Consider the following 14,526-nt stretch of genomic DNA (forward strand, 5'->3'; position numbering starts at 1 on the left):
TCTTCTTTTTAACTTTTATTTTAGGTTCAGAAGTACATGTCCAGGTTTATTATATAGGTAAACTCATGTTGTTGTACAGATTATTTTGTCACCCAGGCACTAAGCCTAGTTCCCAATAGTTCTTTTTTTCTGATCCTCTCCCTCCTCCCACCCTCTGACTTCAAGCAGGCCCCTACGTCTGTTATTCCCCTCTTTATGTCCATGTGAGTAACCATACATTTTTCGTTACAGAAATGGAATCTTCCTCAGAAATTGGAAAGGCTAAATTATTTCAAACATGCAGCACTAGATATACAGAGAAACTAGATAAATTCTGGAATAGTGAAGTATAGTTACTATCAAGACTTTGGGGATGGTAAAAATGTTTAACATCATACATATTCAAATTATTTTCTCTGTTTTTGAAACTTGTTTTTTTTGTAATATAAGTTAAATTTTTAAGGGAAACAATCTATTGTTCATACGAAGAGAAGAAATCTCTTTGTTGTGTTGAAACTTCTAACTAAGGATCACAACTGTACAAAATAGCTTTACCACTATTGAATCTATGATAATACGATCAGTGATGGTTCTGATTGGCTCACTGACTATAGAATTTTAGTGGTTCAACATAAAAACCTATTCAGATGTTATCATTGTTAATCATCAATTGCAAAAAAAACACTCTGTTTACTGTAATCTATATGAATTTGTATTTTTAATGGATTTGACAAAATAAACTGGGAAAACAAGAAATATGTGCTATAACATGTCAATTTTTAAACCACTGACTAAAAAATTAAATACTCAACAGTAGCTTAAGTTACTCATTGGAAAACCTTTAAATGCGTTGATTCATGCTTGTTAGTAACTGCTCCCTTATTTTACATATTTTCCTCCAGAACTAGAAGCAATTGCAATGATTACCTTGATAAAAATTTACCACTTTAGAGTATAAATACAGTAGTTTAGTAATCAGATTTCACAAAGAGGGCATTTATAATGGTGTGGTTTTTAAAATCAGACCATATTTCCTAATTTGGCACGGATTTTTCACTTGAGTGTACTTTCATGATACATAATTGGAAACATTTTGGACTAGCTTGGAAGCAGTTCCATAACCAGCCACTTCCTCCAAATCTCCTTTAAGACCATGTGGTTCAGGAAGCATTTCCAGCAAAGCCACAGGAGTAGGTTTTCTCCATTTAAAATTGTAATTTCAATCAATAGAGTGAAATAAAATATACTTTATGTCTTACTGGAAGTAATAATTTTCAGCTAGTGAGAGAGAGTGATTGAAATGATAAAGCCTTAACACTTGTTAATGGAGGTAAGGTTTGTTTCCACTTTGGGCTTTTGCTCTACAAAAACGCTTTCTATTTGACTTGCAAGTAATTGTGGAATCAGCGTAGTGATGGGATTTCACCAGCTGCTTGTAAAAGTATAGATGCTGACTTGTGTGACAAGTTAAATCTTTGCTCTCCATAGCTCACATAGCACATACAATGATCTAAAGTTTTTCCAACGTAGTTGCACAGAGGATGAATGATACAAAATCATCATCTCATCATCACCCTCACTATCATCATCAGTTTTAGCCATGTGTGCTAAAAGCGCAAAAGACTGCACGCCTAGCTAAGAAGAATCTTAATAGTATATTTCAGAGACAAGTGGTAGAACTTTTCTACTCTAGTGATTCTTTTGTATTGGCATTTCTTTCCTAAGGGGCCAGCAAGGATGTTAAATGAGGTGCTAAGGATTCTGAGGAGGTAGAGAAAAAAACTTCTTATAGATTTCCTACAATGAGAATTAAGGAGACAGCTTGGCCTAGGGAAATTAGAGGCTGATTTAAATATTAGAACATACAAATTTGGTGACGTTGTCTTGCTTGGAAATTATATGTGGTGCTAACTCCTCTGAAGAGGCCGAGAGGAATACGATGTTTATGTTACTGAATGTTTCTGTGTTCACCAGTACTTTTAAAAATAAAATTTCAATTGGTGTTACTTAGCCAAAATATCAAAATAGTACATATTTTAAAATACTGCTGTGTCCATTATATATTCTTTTTATTAAATAACAAGGATAAAACTTGAGATTTGAAAGGATATTTCTTTACTACATACGCTTTTCACCAAGCATACTTTTAGGTATAGTATTCCTTAATTATTTATCTGCAAAGTCTTGTAAAACACATGAAACAGTGAACAAAATATTACCAAAAGTGCACTCAAAAATAAGAATTATTTGTTATATAACTAAACTTACAGAACCAGGCCTTGGATAAGGGACTTTTCCTTCATAGACTGACCAGTGGTATTCAGGTCCTTCCTTATGTGCATATGGTCCGTTGAAGGCTGCCCGAATGCTAGACATGTGATAGACACATATAGCATGCCCTCGAAAAATATTACTGAAAAATACAAAAAAGATAATTATTATTCTGGAACTAACTTCAGGTCATCTAGCCAAATACCCCAGCCTACAAAGATAAGAGTCAAGTCTTTTGGGTAAAGTATTTGCAATTTCTTTAAGCAAAGAATATTCTAGATGTTAATTATTGCAGTATTTCCAATTTTGAAACTCTGAAACTTACCATTTTCTTAATTGCCTACTTAATACACTTAAAGATGGCATTGTTACAATGACAAAAATAATGCCACTTCACTTATTTCTAAATCTTGTATTGTGTTTTTATATTTTTTTATTAAGGGAGATCTGGCCTTCATATTAACAAAGACTTATTCCCAAGTTGAATTACTCATTTATATATTATCTCCTTTTATGTTGTTCTATTTTCAAAGTAGATGGTGTCCTCTTACTCACTATGTTGTTAATATTGCTACAAATTCTATTAAGATGTATTAAGTTTCTTAATGTATATGACTTAAAGAACAATTTAAAGTCTTATGAAAATTTAGGCCTTTTTTTTCCATTTTTTAGCTGGGGTTCATGTAGACATTAATATGCTTGTATATTCCTTCCTCCAGTCACCAAAAAGTGTCTTTAAAATTACTTTAACTATATAAAACTTAGATCCCTCATCTCCAGAACTAGCAGAAAGCAAAAAAATTTTCTTGATTAAAATTTCTACTTGACAGTATAAAGGCAGTAGTTGACTAACTGTGGCAAGTTTTATTGAAGACATTTGTAATCAGATTCTACAAAAGGACATTTTTAAAGATTTTTTTAAACAATCTTTCCATATTCCTTAATTTAGCATGAACTGAATGAATTATAACATTATCAGAATCTCTGTATTGTAAGAATCCAAATAATTAATGTTTGTGAAAGTGTTTTGCGAAATTCAAAGTTCTATATAAATAAAGTTTCCTACATCCTGAGACACCTGTAAAACAGCAGTTATGTTACTGTCCTACACCCCCAATTTACACATTTTATAAGACACCTTGAAGCAATTGGAAATGCCTGGGATACAGGGAACACTTGAGATAGTCTCCTAACTAAAGTGGTAGCACACCTTTGATCACCATTCTACAAATATCAATCCTTATGTCAGGTAACAGCTGGGAAGCTTTTGTTCTCAGATTTATATAAATTGAACAGTCAAAATAGAAATTATAGAAGAAAATAATGTCTTATGTTTGATTTCTCAGAAAGATGCATTATGCTATCATTTAGGAAACTAGCTTATAATCTGATCATATTAACCCATAGAAAAACCAAACCAATTATTCCATAGCTTTAATTTATCATATAAATTCACTGAATTATCATGCAACATATGAACTATTCACAGCATAAGGGAGGAGATGAAGTTAAAACGTTAAGTACTCTCCATGCACTGTGATAACTACCAATCTACATTAACTATTTTTCTTTGCATCAAGGAATAATTGATAGACAAATTGTTTCCATGTTTCTCTGTTGAAGAAAAGGTCTCTTTGCAACAGCAGGATTCTTGTCTAAAGAGATGTATTATTTTCTCTAAGTAAGCATTAGAAACTACCTGCTGAAAAATAACAAACTAAAGCTGTGTGGAAAGACCCCACGTAAGCACAGTATACATAATTATGTGACAGTTTATGGCTTATATGATGTAAAAGAGGAATTCAGTAATATTATTCTAGCCCTGTCAAGAGAATTGAGGTATATTCTTCTTTATTTTTTATCCTAATCATTTTACCTGCACTATGCCTTACCTAGAAAGATACTCAAGAAATTGTCTATATAACCTTTTAACAAAAACTGATTCTAATATATTTATTTGCGTGTCAAAATACATGAAATAATATTTTATCCATTTTTACAGCACTTTACTGTGGGTTAAAAAATACAAAAACATAAAAGGGAAAACAATAGATTATACATTTTAAACTTGAGCAGCAAATTTAAATGATAGAGAGAAAATGATGAACATGTGTTCACTATGAATCAACGTAAGAGCAGGAAAATCAGAATAAAAGAGTGAGAAGAGTGTTCTATGATTAAGAACTCGAGAAATTTTTCTTGGATATGGCAATTGATAAGTATTGGGAACTGACTTAAATCAGTGTTGGAGGAGAAAGTTATTTCAAGCAAGATAAGTGAATAAATAAAAATATAGCAATGGGAACTAGCAAAGTAGACACTGACTGGCATCTGTCAAGGCATTATCTTGTCAAAATCAGACCATTAGTGAACTCAGAGGGAAAATGTCCAAAGGCAAGTGAGTAACAGTTGAGATAGAACCTTGAAAGCCTGGCTTGGAAAATCTATATGATGAATAAAGGAATTATCCTAGACTTTACAACATATAATGACATATTGTAAGGACTGATATCTTACGAACTGTATGTGAAAAAAAATCACCGTGTTCTAGATGAGAGAGTGAAGAGATTAGGATACTGAGCACAGGAGGATTCTGGGTACTAAAAACAGAAACAAGATTTGGATTCAGATTGAGCTTTTGAAAATGAAAGTACATTTGCAAATGTTGGAGAATAAAGATCAATTGGTGATTATAAAGTGTAGAAAATGAGAACAGCAACTGGGTCAATAGTCTTTCAAGTTTACATACACCATGAAGGGAGAGTCCAGTGAGGCATCTCTTGTTTTATATTGTTTTTATTGACTGTATAAATTTCTCACCTGGTAGTGTTAAAGAGTCCAAATATAACCGGATTCTTATGATCTCTGGTAGGTAGCAAAAAAACGTCCTCTGAAAAATTAAAGACCATTCCATCGCTTAGTATTTTTAGCTCTCTTTGCATGCAAAGAAAATGTATTCACATAAATTTGTTTAGAACCCGTTATAGATTTTAAGATGTATATTTTCATATACAGTCATACAACCATGACTAAGTCATAACAGAGCTAATCATTCAGCTGTTCTGGGTGGCCTTGAGCTGAACAATAGGAAGGAACCAGACACTGACTCTAAGCTAACAAGATGAGCCCCTTTTTGTTCTTGCAATCCCTTTTCCCCCAGCATGTGTGCCTGGCCAAAATGAAAACAACAGAAATTTGCTCTATGTTAGATAGAGGTCAAATACACAGAAAACAAGTTTTCTACGTGTCCTAGGGATAAAGTTATTAAGAAGCATATACATAAAAGAGCAAATTTAATTCACCTAAAAACATTTACCTAATTCATCAAAATATGTGTCAATTCCATTCATTCCTGGTACTGAGCAAATGAGTCTCGCTTTTAGGAAAGTGCTCCACTTATTCACCAGTATTCTCTGCCCTCCTACATCATTCTGTGAAAACCAAAAAGGAGGTAAATAGTTACCCAAAGAATTTTGACCAACCACAGATTTCATATTATTAAACATGCAGTTGACAAGAGTTATGACTTTTTTATTTAACTAGGAAAATTTGGCATAATTCTCAAGTAATGTCACAGGTGCAATTCCCCATAATTTGGAATTTTTTTTTTTTTAGGTTTCTTCATTCGGCCTTGTCAGTGCACTTTCACCCTGATACATTAAATATATTTTACAGATATTAAACAATATTAATATAGCAATCTCTCCTAAATAGAATAGCGGAGAGATACAGTAATCATGATTATCACTTTGTTCATAAATAATTTGCCTCTCTCAGAAATATAGAAACACCTATTTCTTTTCTTCCTTTAACAAAGGTAGAAAGCTTTTCAAGAAATTTTGAAATACACACACACACAACGCCCATACTATATATGTATATAAATATATACATACACAACACACAACATACATACACACGCATATTTATATGTAAATTTATTTTCAAACTTCTTAAATGCCAAGGTAACTTTATATTTGTAATTTTATTTGATTCTCTCAATATATGTTGCTACTCCTATTGGTTTTAAATGTTCCCAAACAGCCTCTCTAAATATTCAATAAATTACAGATGGCTTTTTAAAAAAATAACTTTAACCAACTGAATTGTTCAAACATAGCTATGCCTATTATTTGTACTGTGTACTAAAGGAATAAAAAAGGTTTTGATTAAATTCATTAAGAAAAATAAAGTTCAAATTTCTGCATAGGAAAAAGGACAGTCTAATTATAGACTATTTCTTCTTGGTATGGCTTCAATAATGGGGAAGATCATACAAAATACAAGGTCCTTTTAAGATACACCTTTCACTAGATATGAAATGTAGAGGTTGGTATAGTAAATATCAATTGTAGGCAGTCTAAAGAATACTAGAAAAAATTTAAAAGTAGAAACTTACTATAAACTTAATAAAGGCCTGACCATAAATTGTGAGATAAGCAAGCATAATGAAAGAGAAAGCCTCACCCCACAGAGCCGCCCGACCCTGGTGTAAATTGCATGGGCATTGTTTTCTGCCTCCAGTGCCTTCTCAGTAAAAAAGAAATATACTTTGTTGTCATCTCTGTCTTCATTGTCAGGAATCATGTATGAAGCTACAAATTTTGGTTCTATAGGAGCAAAAAGTAGGAGAAAAAGTGAAATAGATGTTACAACAAAATGCTAACAAGTTATTCCAATAAATTATATGTCATCTGAATCCTTAAGTTTAACTTCCACCATTTCATAAAGAAATATTTTTCTTGAATTTTTTTTTACCAAACATTAAAAACTATGTAGATATCTCCACTTTATTTGCATATTAACAGCCTTTTCAGAAATATTACAAGAATATTTAATTGGAAAATAAAAGAATCCAGGAGAAGAAGAATTTCAAACAAAATGCAATGTGAACTTAAAATGCATTCAGGAAAGAACAGATTGGGAGCACAATAAAGATAATCTCTATAAATTTCCTCCTACTGTAGGTAAAAAGTAAATGTAAATATAAGTAACATATTAAAGTAAATAAAACTATAATTTATTTTTAATTCATAAATGATCTACCAGTATAGCGCATAGATTATTTTAGTTTCAAAGTAGAAAATTTATTTTACGTTTTTGAGATTGTAGTCCAAGAGATTTGAATAAATGTTCTTTGACACGGTATGTAAAATATATGAATGGTATCATCAATAATGACCATGCATTTTAATAAAAATGTGGAAAGTAATTAAAATGCTCACCATAAAACAATATTCTAGCACCTCCATATACCAGTGGGCCAAAATATAAAACTTACTTCTTACAAAGAATTCTGTATCAATGAATGTCTAGTGGCTTTCCTAGAGTTTTGTCTCTAAAGTGTAATGCAATCCTATTAAAACAAGCAAAGCAGGGCAATCAATTCATCAAAAATTATAGCAATTGATAAAAGTAGAAAAAACAGCTTATTGGATGATGGACTTTTCACTTTTCATACATTTGCTTTGTTTTCTTTATTCAAATACTGATTTCTAAGCATTGCTTGGAAGGTATACTGATTTTATAGTTAAGCCAATCAATTTTGATAGAAAGTGATATACATATGTCATATACAATATTTGAATTCAAGAATGTTGCTAGTAAAACATTCTGAAATTTGTAAAGGAATTGTATTTATATTCTTATTATTATCAAAATGGCAACATTTTCCATAGGTTTTATAGTTGGTTTCAGTCCTAATTCACATACTCTTCTCCTCATCCTTACCTTTCAACAGACGCTCATCGTCATGCTCAGTGCGGATATGGGCCAGTCGCCCCATGCTGCGGAAGATCGCAGCGTCTCTGCTCCAGTAGTCACTGTAGAGTCCAGCAAACAATTCACTACCTACATGGGAGCATCGGTAAAAAAGAAGTCAGTATTTGTTTCTGGCTTTGAAGATGAGGTCTAAGTCACAATTATATTCAACACATCCAAATTTAATATGTGTATCTATAATATGTATTTTATGACATTAATGCTATTGCTGTTAGGAGCATGGATGGTATAGTAAGACTCCCAGGGTTTGAGTCCAGAGTCTGTCACTTACTAGGTGTGAACTTGGGCAAGTTGCTAAGTTCCCTGTGCCTCAGTTTCCTCATTTGCAAATCAGAAAAGTAATTGCATTCAGTAAGATAGTTAAGAGTAAAGCACTTGGAAGATCAGCTGGTAAATAGTAAGACCTATATGAGTTTTTGGTAAATACCTTGGCTTCATTTATTTTCCTAGACTTCTTTTAACCTCCATATCATCAGGGCTTTATCATTATTATTGTTATTGTGATGATTACAGGTTTTATATGTCAGTCAGCTAATTCAAATCCTTCTTGTAACAAGATACTGCTATCATGAATATGATTTTAGTGTGGGAACAACAAAGTCTAACAAAGATGATATAATCCAATCAGTTGTCATTCAGTTTGTAAATTTGTGGCTCAGTCAGATAGGAAGGATATAAAAAGCGTTCAGAATTTAATCAGACAGTCAACAAAATGATTGAAGGAAGTTAGTTGCAACATGTGGTGGCAGTCATAGTCTTAAAATCAGACTGAGAAATTACACAATGTATTCAGGGTCTCAGGAAATAACCATGTGTCTTTTGAGTAAGAAAAAAGACATTAAAATAACTTAAGGGAGAGTATAACTTGAACTCCAGGAAGATCAATAGCTCTGAAGCACAGGGACTTAGAATCCTTTCCCAAAACTCACAAGAGGTAATCAGTGTGCCCATCAGTTTTACCGGAAGGATGTCCTGGCCATACCCAGCTCAGTTGTCCTGTCTGGAGCAAAAATCTCTGGCCAAGAAACAAATGATAACAGCAGATTGCTGGAAACAGCAACCTCAAAGCAGAGTAGTAAAATTGTTTTCTTAATGAGTGGCATGTAACATTGGTCTAGTTCTAAAACAGATATGATTATTATATTACATAGTACTAATGCCTTTTTGTTAAGTTTGCAATGTGTATGCATACACATAATATTTAAAGTGCTTTAAAGGTTAAGAGATTTCAAATTAATTGTATTTCCAACTTAATATATCTAATTATGTAATTGATTTTATAATTAGGATTATTAAAGTTGCAGGTATAAGAATTTGACCAAATATATAAACGGAATTTGAAAGATATTGAATACTTTATTTATAAATTTTATTTATTAGAACTTTAAAAATTGTTTAATTATTTATGAAGGACTTTTTTCCCAAGGTAAGGTCTTTAAAGCTTTGGAAAATTTCAGAAGTGTAAGCATATTTGTATGATTTAACATTTGAGAAAATGATCAATTAAATTATATATAAGATAAATTAAAAGGAAGTTTATTTTCAACTTGCATTAACTATTAATTTTTTAAAGGTAAAGATGATTACTTTTGTCATACCAAATTTAGAATAATATGATATAAATTAAACTCAAAGATTAAAAAAATAAGCTTTAGAAGTACTACTATAATAGTCTTTTTCATTTTAAAAAGATAAATAATTCTAATTAGTTTTTCTCTGTTCACAAAATCCTCTATGGATGCCTAAAACACTCTATGAGATACAAATAAGTACAATCTATGGTTTCCAAAAAAGAATTCATTTTTAAATTATATATTCTAAATAAGAGAGGAAAAAGTAAATGTGTCATAGTGTTAACAATTGGTGACTCGAGGTAAATGGTATACAGGTGTTAATTTTACTTTTACTTCAACTTTTCTTTGTATTTGAAAATTTTCAAGGTCACAGAGTTTTTAAAAAGATATATTTGTTGAGTTCTTCTAGTATATTCAACTGACGCTAAGTGAGAGGTATGACGTAAGGAAAATAACAAAAACTAAATGACGATTTAAATCTGGACTTAACAATATATAATTTGGTAGAGAAAAGTTATGTCAGAACTCTTACTTAAGCATATCATGTTATTTGATAATAGAAAGGGAAACGATTAACATAATTTTTTATCAAAGTCGTTTAATTAGTGCTGTCTTCCCCAGAAATTTTATGTCTATGTTTGAAGAAGTAGTATTTTGAGACCAAATGCATTCAGTAGTTAGGAATATGACCTGTTGCCTGGAATTCAGTCTGCATTATTTGAACATGGATAAAAGAGGGTCATTAAAAGGACTTTGGAATCATCAACTCTATGGCATAAACAACCAAGTTGACCCTTAAAAAAATTAATTGACGATTAACACATGAGGATTTCTCTGAAATATTTTTGTTTTTAATTATTATAGTTGAATTATGTTTCCCACACCAAATATAAAGGCCAGCTTGTTAAATGTTTGTAAATATAATTTATTTCGCTAATGTGGGGTGGGCTGAATCTTTAATGTATAATGGGAATAAAGATTAGATTTCTTTAAAATCACTGGTTTCCTATTCTTTAAATTTTTAATGTTTGATTTTATATCTTAAAGTATTTTAGACTTTGATAATTGAAAATATTGTTATGAGAAAATAATATTTATATTAGTACACTTCGATTTTAATGGATTTATCCTAATTTGGAACATTATTTCAAAATTATCGTTTTAACCAATGCTATAAAATTAACAAACAAGTACTCCTTGGAGCCACTAGATGGCAGCCCTACGATACTAGATAATACTATATCCAGCAACAATTCTCTGCACAAGAGAAAAAATAATATATTCCCAATGTTACCCAGTTTCCCATTTTGCACTCAGGACAGAGAAAATTGTGAGCAATTCCCATAACACAATATGAACTGTATGACTTCAATTTCAAAGACACTATATAGGTGCTAAAAACTGTAAGCAACATAAATAGAAACAAATATGTTTCTGTTGGAAATGTTAGGTTTTCCTCAGAAGGGAGAGATATTCCTTTCATATCTTGATATCAATGCAAATTAAAAAAAATTCATAGTAATTGATAATAATTATGTTTGGCAAAATACTTTCCTAAGAAAATTAGAAGAGAAAGACAACACATTAGTGAAAAATAAATAATATTATTAATAAAACCTTAGGTAAAATAATACCTAATAGTAATTAAATAAGCAAAAATACTGGGCATTATTAAAATTTTAATACAATTTGTAGGAAATACATAGTCTCTAATTAAATTTATTATAACTATTTGGTATCAGAAAATTTGTGAATCAATACATTGATCTTTTACAGAATGCAAAAATAACATCTAGATAAATCATATTTTCATGGATTAAAATAGAAAAACATTTTATAAAAAGACTAAAATACCTTTTAGGGCTTCAAATATAACAGAAGAACTATCTAAGGATTTAGTTTTCTATGTCTATGGAGATGGGCGAATTTAACATCTTCTCACACTCAACGATAGTCTCTATATAGAGAAGAAAGAATAGTAGAAATAGTTCTGCAGTGGAAATCTGGCAAGCCAAGTCTCTAGCTCGAAATCTGCTATTTGACCATCACAAACTGTTCAAAATCTCAAGGTCTCAGTTATATCTAGAATCAAAGAGACTGCCATGTAATTCTCAGAACCTGCCAAGCTTTTATGTTCTCTCTGCTCTTTGGCCTAGAATTCCACACCTCTCTTCTCACCTCACCTTCCTTTTGCCTGGTTATTGTCCACTTTTTCCAAGACGCCTTGTCTGGCCAAACTTTTTTAGTGTAGTGGTTCCTAGTGCCACTGTAGCTCTGGTACCTATTTCTATGCTACTGCTCATCCAACTATATTTTTATTGACTCCTTATGTGTTTGAAATGATGCCTCATTAATGTCTGAAATACAAAAAATGCTCAATAAATATCCGTTGAATCAATGAATGGCTTAATGAGTTAATAATTAAATATATCAGAAGTTCCTTTCAGGGTTTAAAAAAGGTTATGAAAGGCTGTGAAATGTCAACAATCAGGGCCAGGTGCAGTGACTCTCGTCTGTAATCCCAGCACTTTGTGCAGCCCAGGCCGGAGGATCGCTTGAGTTCAGATGTTTAAGATCAGCCTGGGCAACATAAAAAGACCCCCATCTCTACAAATAATAATAATAATAAATAATAAAGTAGCTGGTCATGGGGGCCTGCACCTGTGGTCCCAGCTACTCAGGAGGCTGAGGTGGGAGAATCTCTTGAGTCAGGCAGGTAGAGGCTGCAGTGAACTATGATTGTGCTACTGCACTCCAGCCGAGCCAGACCCTGCCTAAAACAAGATTAAAAAAAACACACACACAGGATAAGATCTTAACTTTTAAAAACTGTTTCAGAGAGAAAATATCAAACAAAAGAAAAGGCTATTGGGAATTTACATGGATAACAAATTTGAATTTTTGTTCCTTGAGGGCCTTACGTCATTTATTAATTTTAATAGATTAAAACAGGAACTCTATTTTTTTTCAAAAATTTGTCCCCAAGAATTTCAGCCCAAAGGACATTATATTGTGATTAAAAGACTGTGTCAACACTAAATTGCTTATGTGAAAGAAAATAAGACAATCATTTGACTCTTTGAAATAGATAAAAACACATTCTTTATATTAATTCTAAAATGTGTAATTAAAATACTTTTCTATATAACTCCTTTTTTTTACAATGTAAACTCTAGTTGACGTTTTAATTAAATGCATTGCATTGCCTTAATATTTTATGGAATGTATCAAGAGTTTTGTTCATGGACTGTATATTATCTGAGTTTTTATTTACCATGTTGGATTTTAATTGTATAACAAGAAAAATTCACAGTAGTGTTTCATGACCTTCTTATCTTGTTAAGTTTTACTCAAGCATTTATTCTGTTTACGTTACAAATGTATGTTATGCAAATCTAAATAATGTGAAACATATTTGCCTCATGGAACAGCATATGGCTAAAGACCGATTTAGCTGCCTCACTTTGTAACTGAATTTTATAATTTTGTTAGAAAATTATTCTATTGTGGATGGACTGTTTTGCAGAATCACTATGACATGCATAGCTACAAAGAGAAACAAAATGCACTTGGGAGGATGAGGATGTATGGAAACGATTCACATATTTCGACATCCCAGTTCACACTCACATTCTGCTTAGGATGCTGAAAGAAACCAGGAAGAATGTGAGATTCTGAATGTGTGATTTTATTAGGCATTTAGCTGTCGTTTGGGCTTTCGGTTTGTTTTGGTTTGGGAAGATGATTAGCACTACCTCTCAATGTTAAGAAGGTGGTTTGGAGGCATGAAGGAACAACAAAAACATCTTTTGAATCTGTTTATTTGTGTGTGCCAGCACCCATGGCTGTACTCTTGAGTTTTCTTGGTGGCAAACCAATGATATTGATACCATGATGGTTAAACCAGATTCTCAAAGGCGAGAATATAAGTGGGGAATTGAAGAGTGGGGCTTTTTTCTTCTTCCTTTACCTTTTTTCGTTGTGACGGAACCATAAGTAAAGTATTCAAATAGCTCCTTAGAGACTAGCAGTCATGGCCAGAAGCTACAATAAGCATGTGGATAATGGGCATTCTGCCAAGTGTGAGAGAGAGAGCAGCAGCCTTGGATAAGAAATTATAGATATTCTTTAGGGACAGGAAAGTGGTAAGGGAATAACCTGAAGTCTACGTTTCTATATAGTTGAGGTGAATTCAAAACACGAGGCAGCACATTTGCTTATTATGTTTGTAGAACTTATCATTATAATGACAAATATTCTAACTTCATTTATAATTTTTTCATCTATTTTTCTAATAAATGACCTTACTTTGTGCCAGTTTATTCCCTGAATGTAAATATAGTTAATTAAAAATAAACAATTATTTATTTAAAATGTTTTAATATTATTAACAACTCGAAACAATAACTTAAATTTTCTCTGCATTCATTCTAACTCCCATTCATTCAATTGACATTGACTTTTAATTTACAAAATTCATAATGAGGATATATATTCACAAAGGTATTATTATTATGGATAAAAACTCAGTCAGGAAGAGGATTTCAGCGGCTGTAAACTTTGTAGTTTTATTTGCTGAAAAAAGTAATAGGAAAAAAGTGTAGAAAAAAATTCATGGACAATAAAATGTCTTATTAGTGATTATTTGTTAAAATAAAATTCATGGACTATAAAATGTCTTATTAGTGATTATTTGTTAAATTAAATTCATGGACTATAAAATGTTTTATTAGTGATTATTTGTTAAAATAAAATTTAGTGTGCATTTACTTTGAAAAGCATCACTAAAAATACCCCCAAAACAAAGTTAATACTTTCAAAGCAAAGTGTCAAAAAGTACATGACAAATCAGGGTGTTTTTTTCCCCAAACTCTAGCTACATGTATCTTATCATACCTTAGGCATTTCAGGAATGGTAGGA

General features: G+C 31.6%; 1 protein-coding gene across 1 annotated transcript in view; it reads right to left on the minus strand.

Moving 5' to 3' along the window:
* The window catches only part of SEMA3E (semaphorin 3E), a 263,539-nt gene that overhangs the window by 32,530 nt on the left and 216,483 nt on the right, over positions 1–14,526 (minus strand). The window contains exons 6-10 of the mRNA XM_003252290.4: positions 7,981–8,100; positions 6,718–6,860; positions 5,567–5,681; positions 5,071–5,140; positions 2,248–2,392 (exon numbers count right to left, since the gene is read on the minus strand). Of these exons, the coding sequence (XP_003252338.1) occupies positions 2,248–2,392; positions 5,071–5,140; positions 5,567–5,681; positions 6,718–6,860; positions 7,981–8,100 (593 nt within the window). The remainder of the gene's footprint in view (positions 1–2,247; positions 2,393–5,070; positions 5,141–5,566; positions 5,682–6,717; positions 6,861–7,980; positions 8,101–14,526) is intronic.

The sequence above is a fragment of the Nomascus leucogenys genome, chromosome 11 (genome assembly GCF_006542625.1).
Source record: "Nomascus leucogenys isolate Asia chromosome 11, Asia_NLE_v1, whole genome shotgun sequence".
In the NCBI taxonomy this organism is placed as follows: Eukaryota; Metazoa; Chordata; class Mammalia; order Primates; family Hylobatidae; genus Nomascus; species Nomascus leucogenys.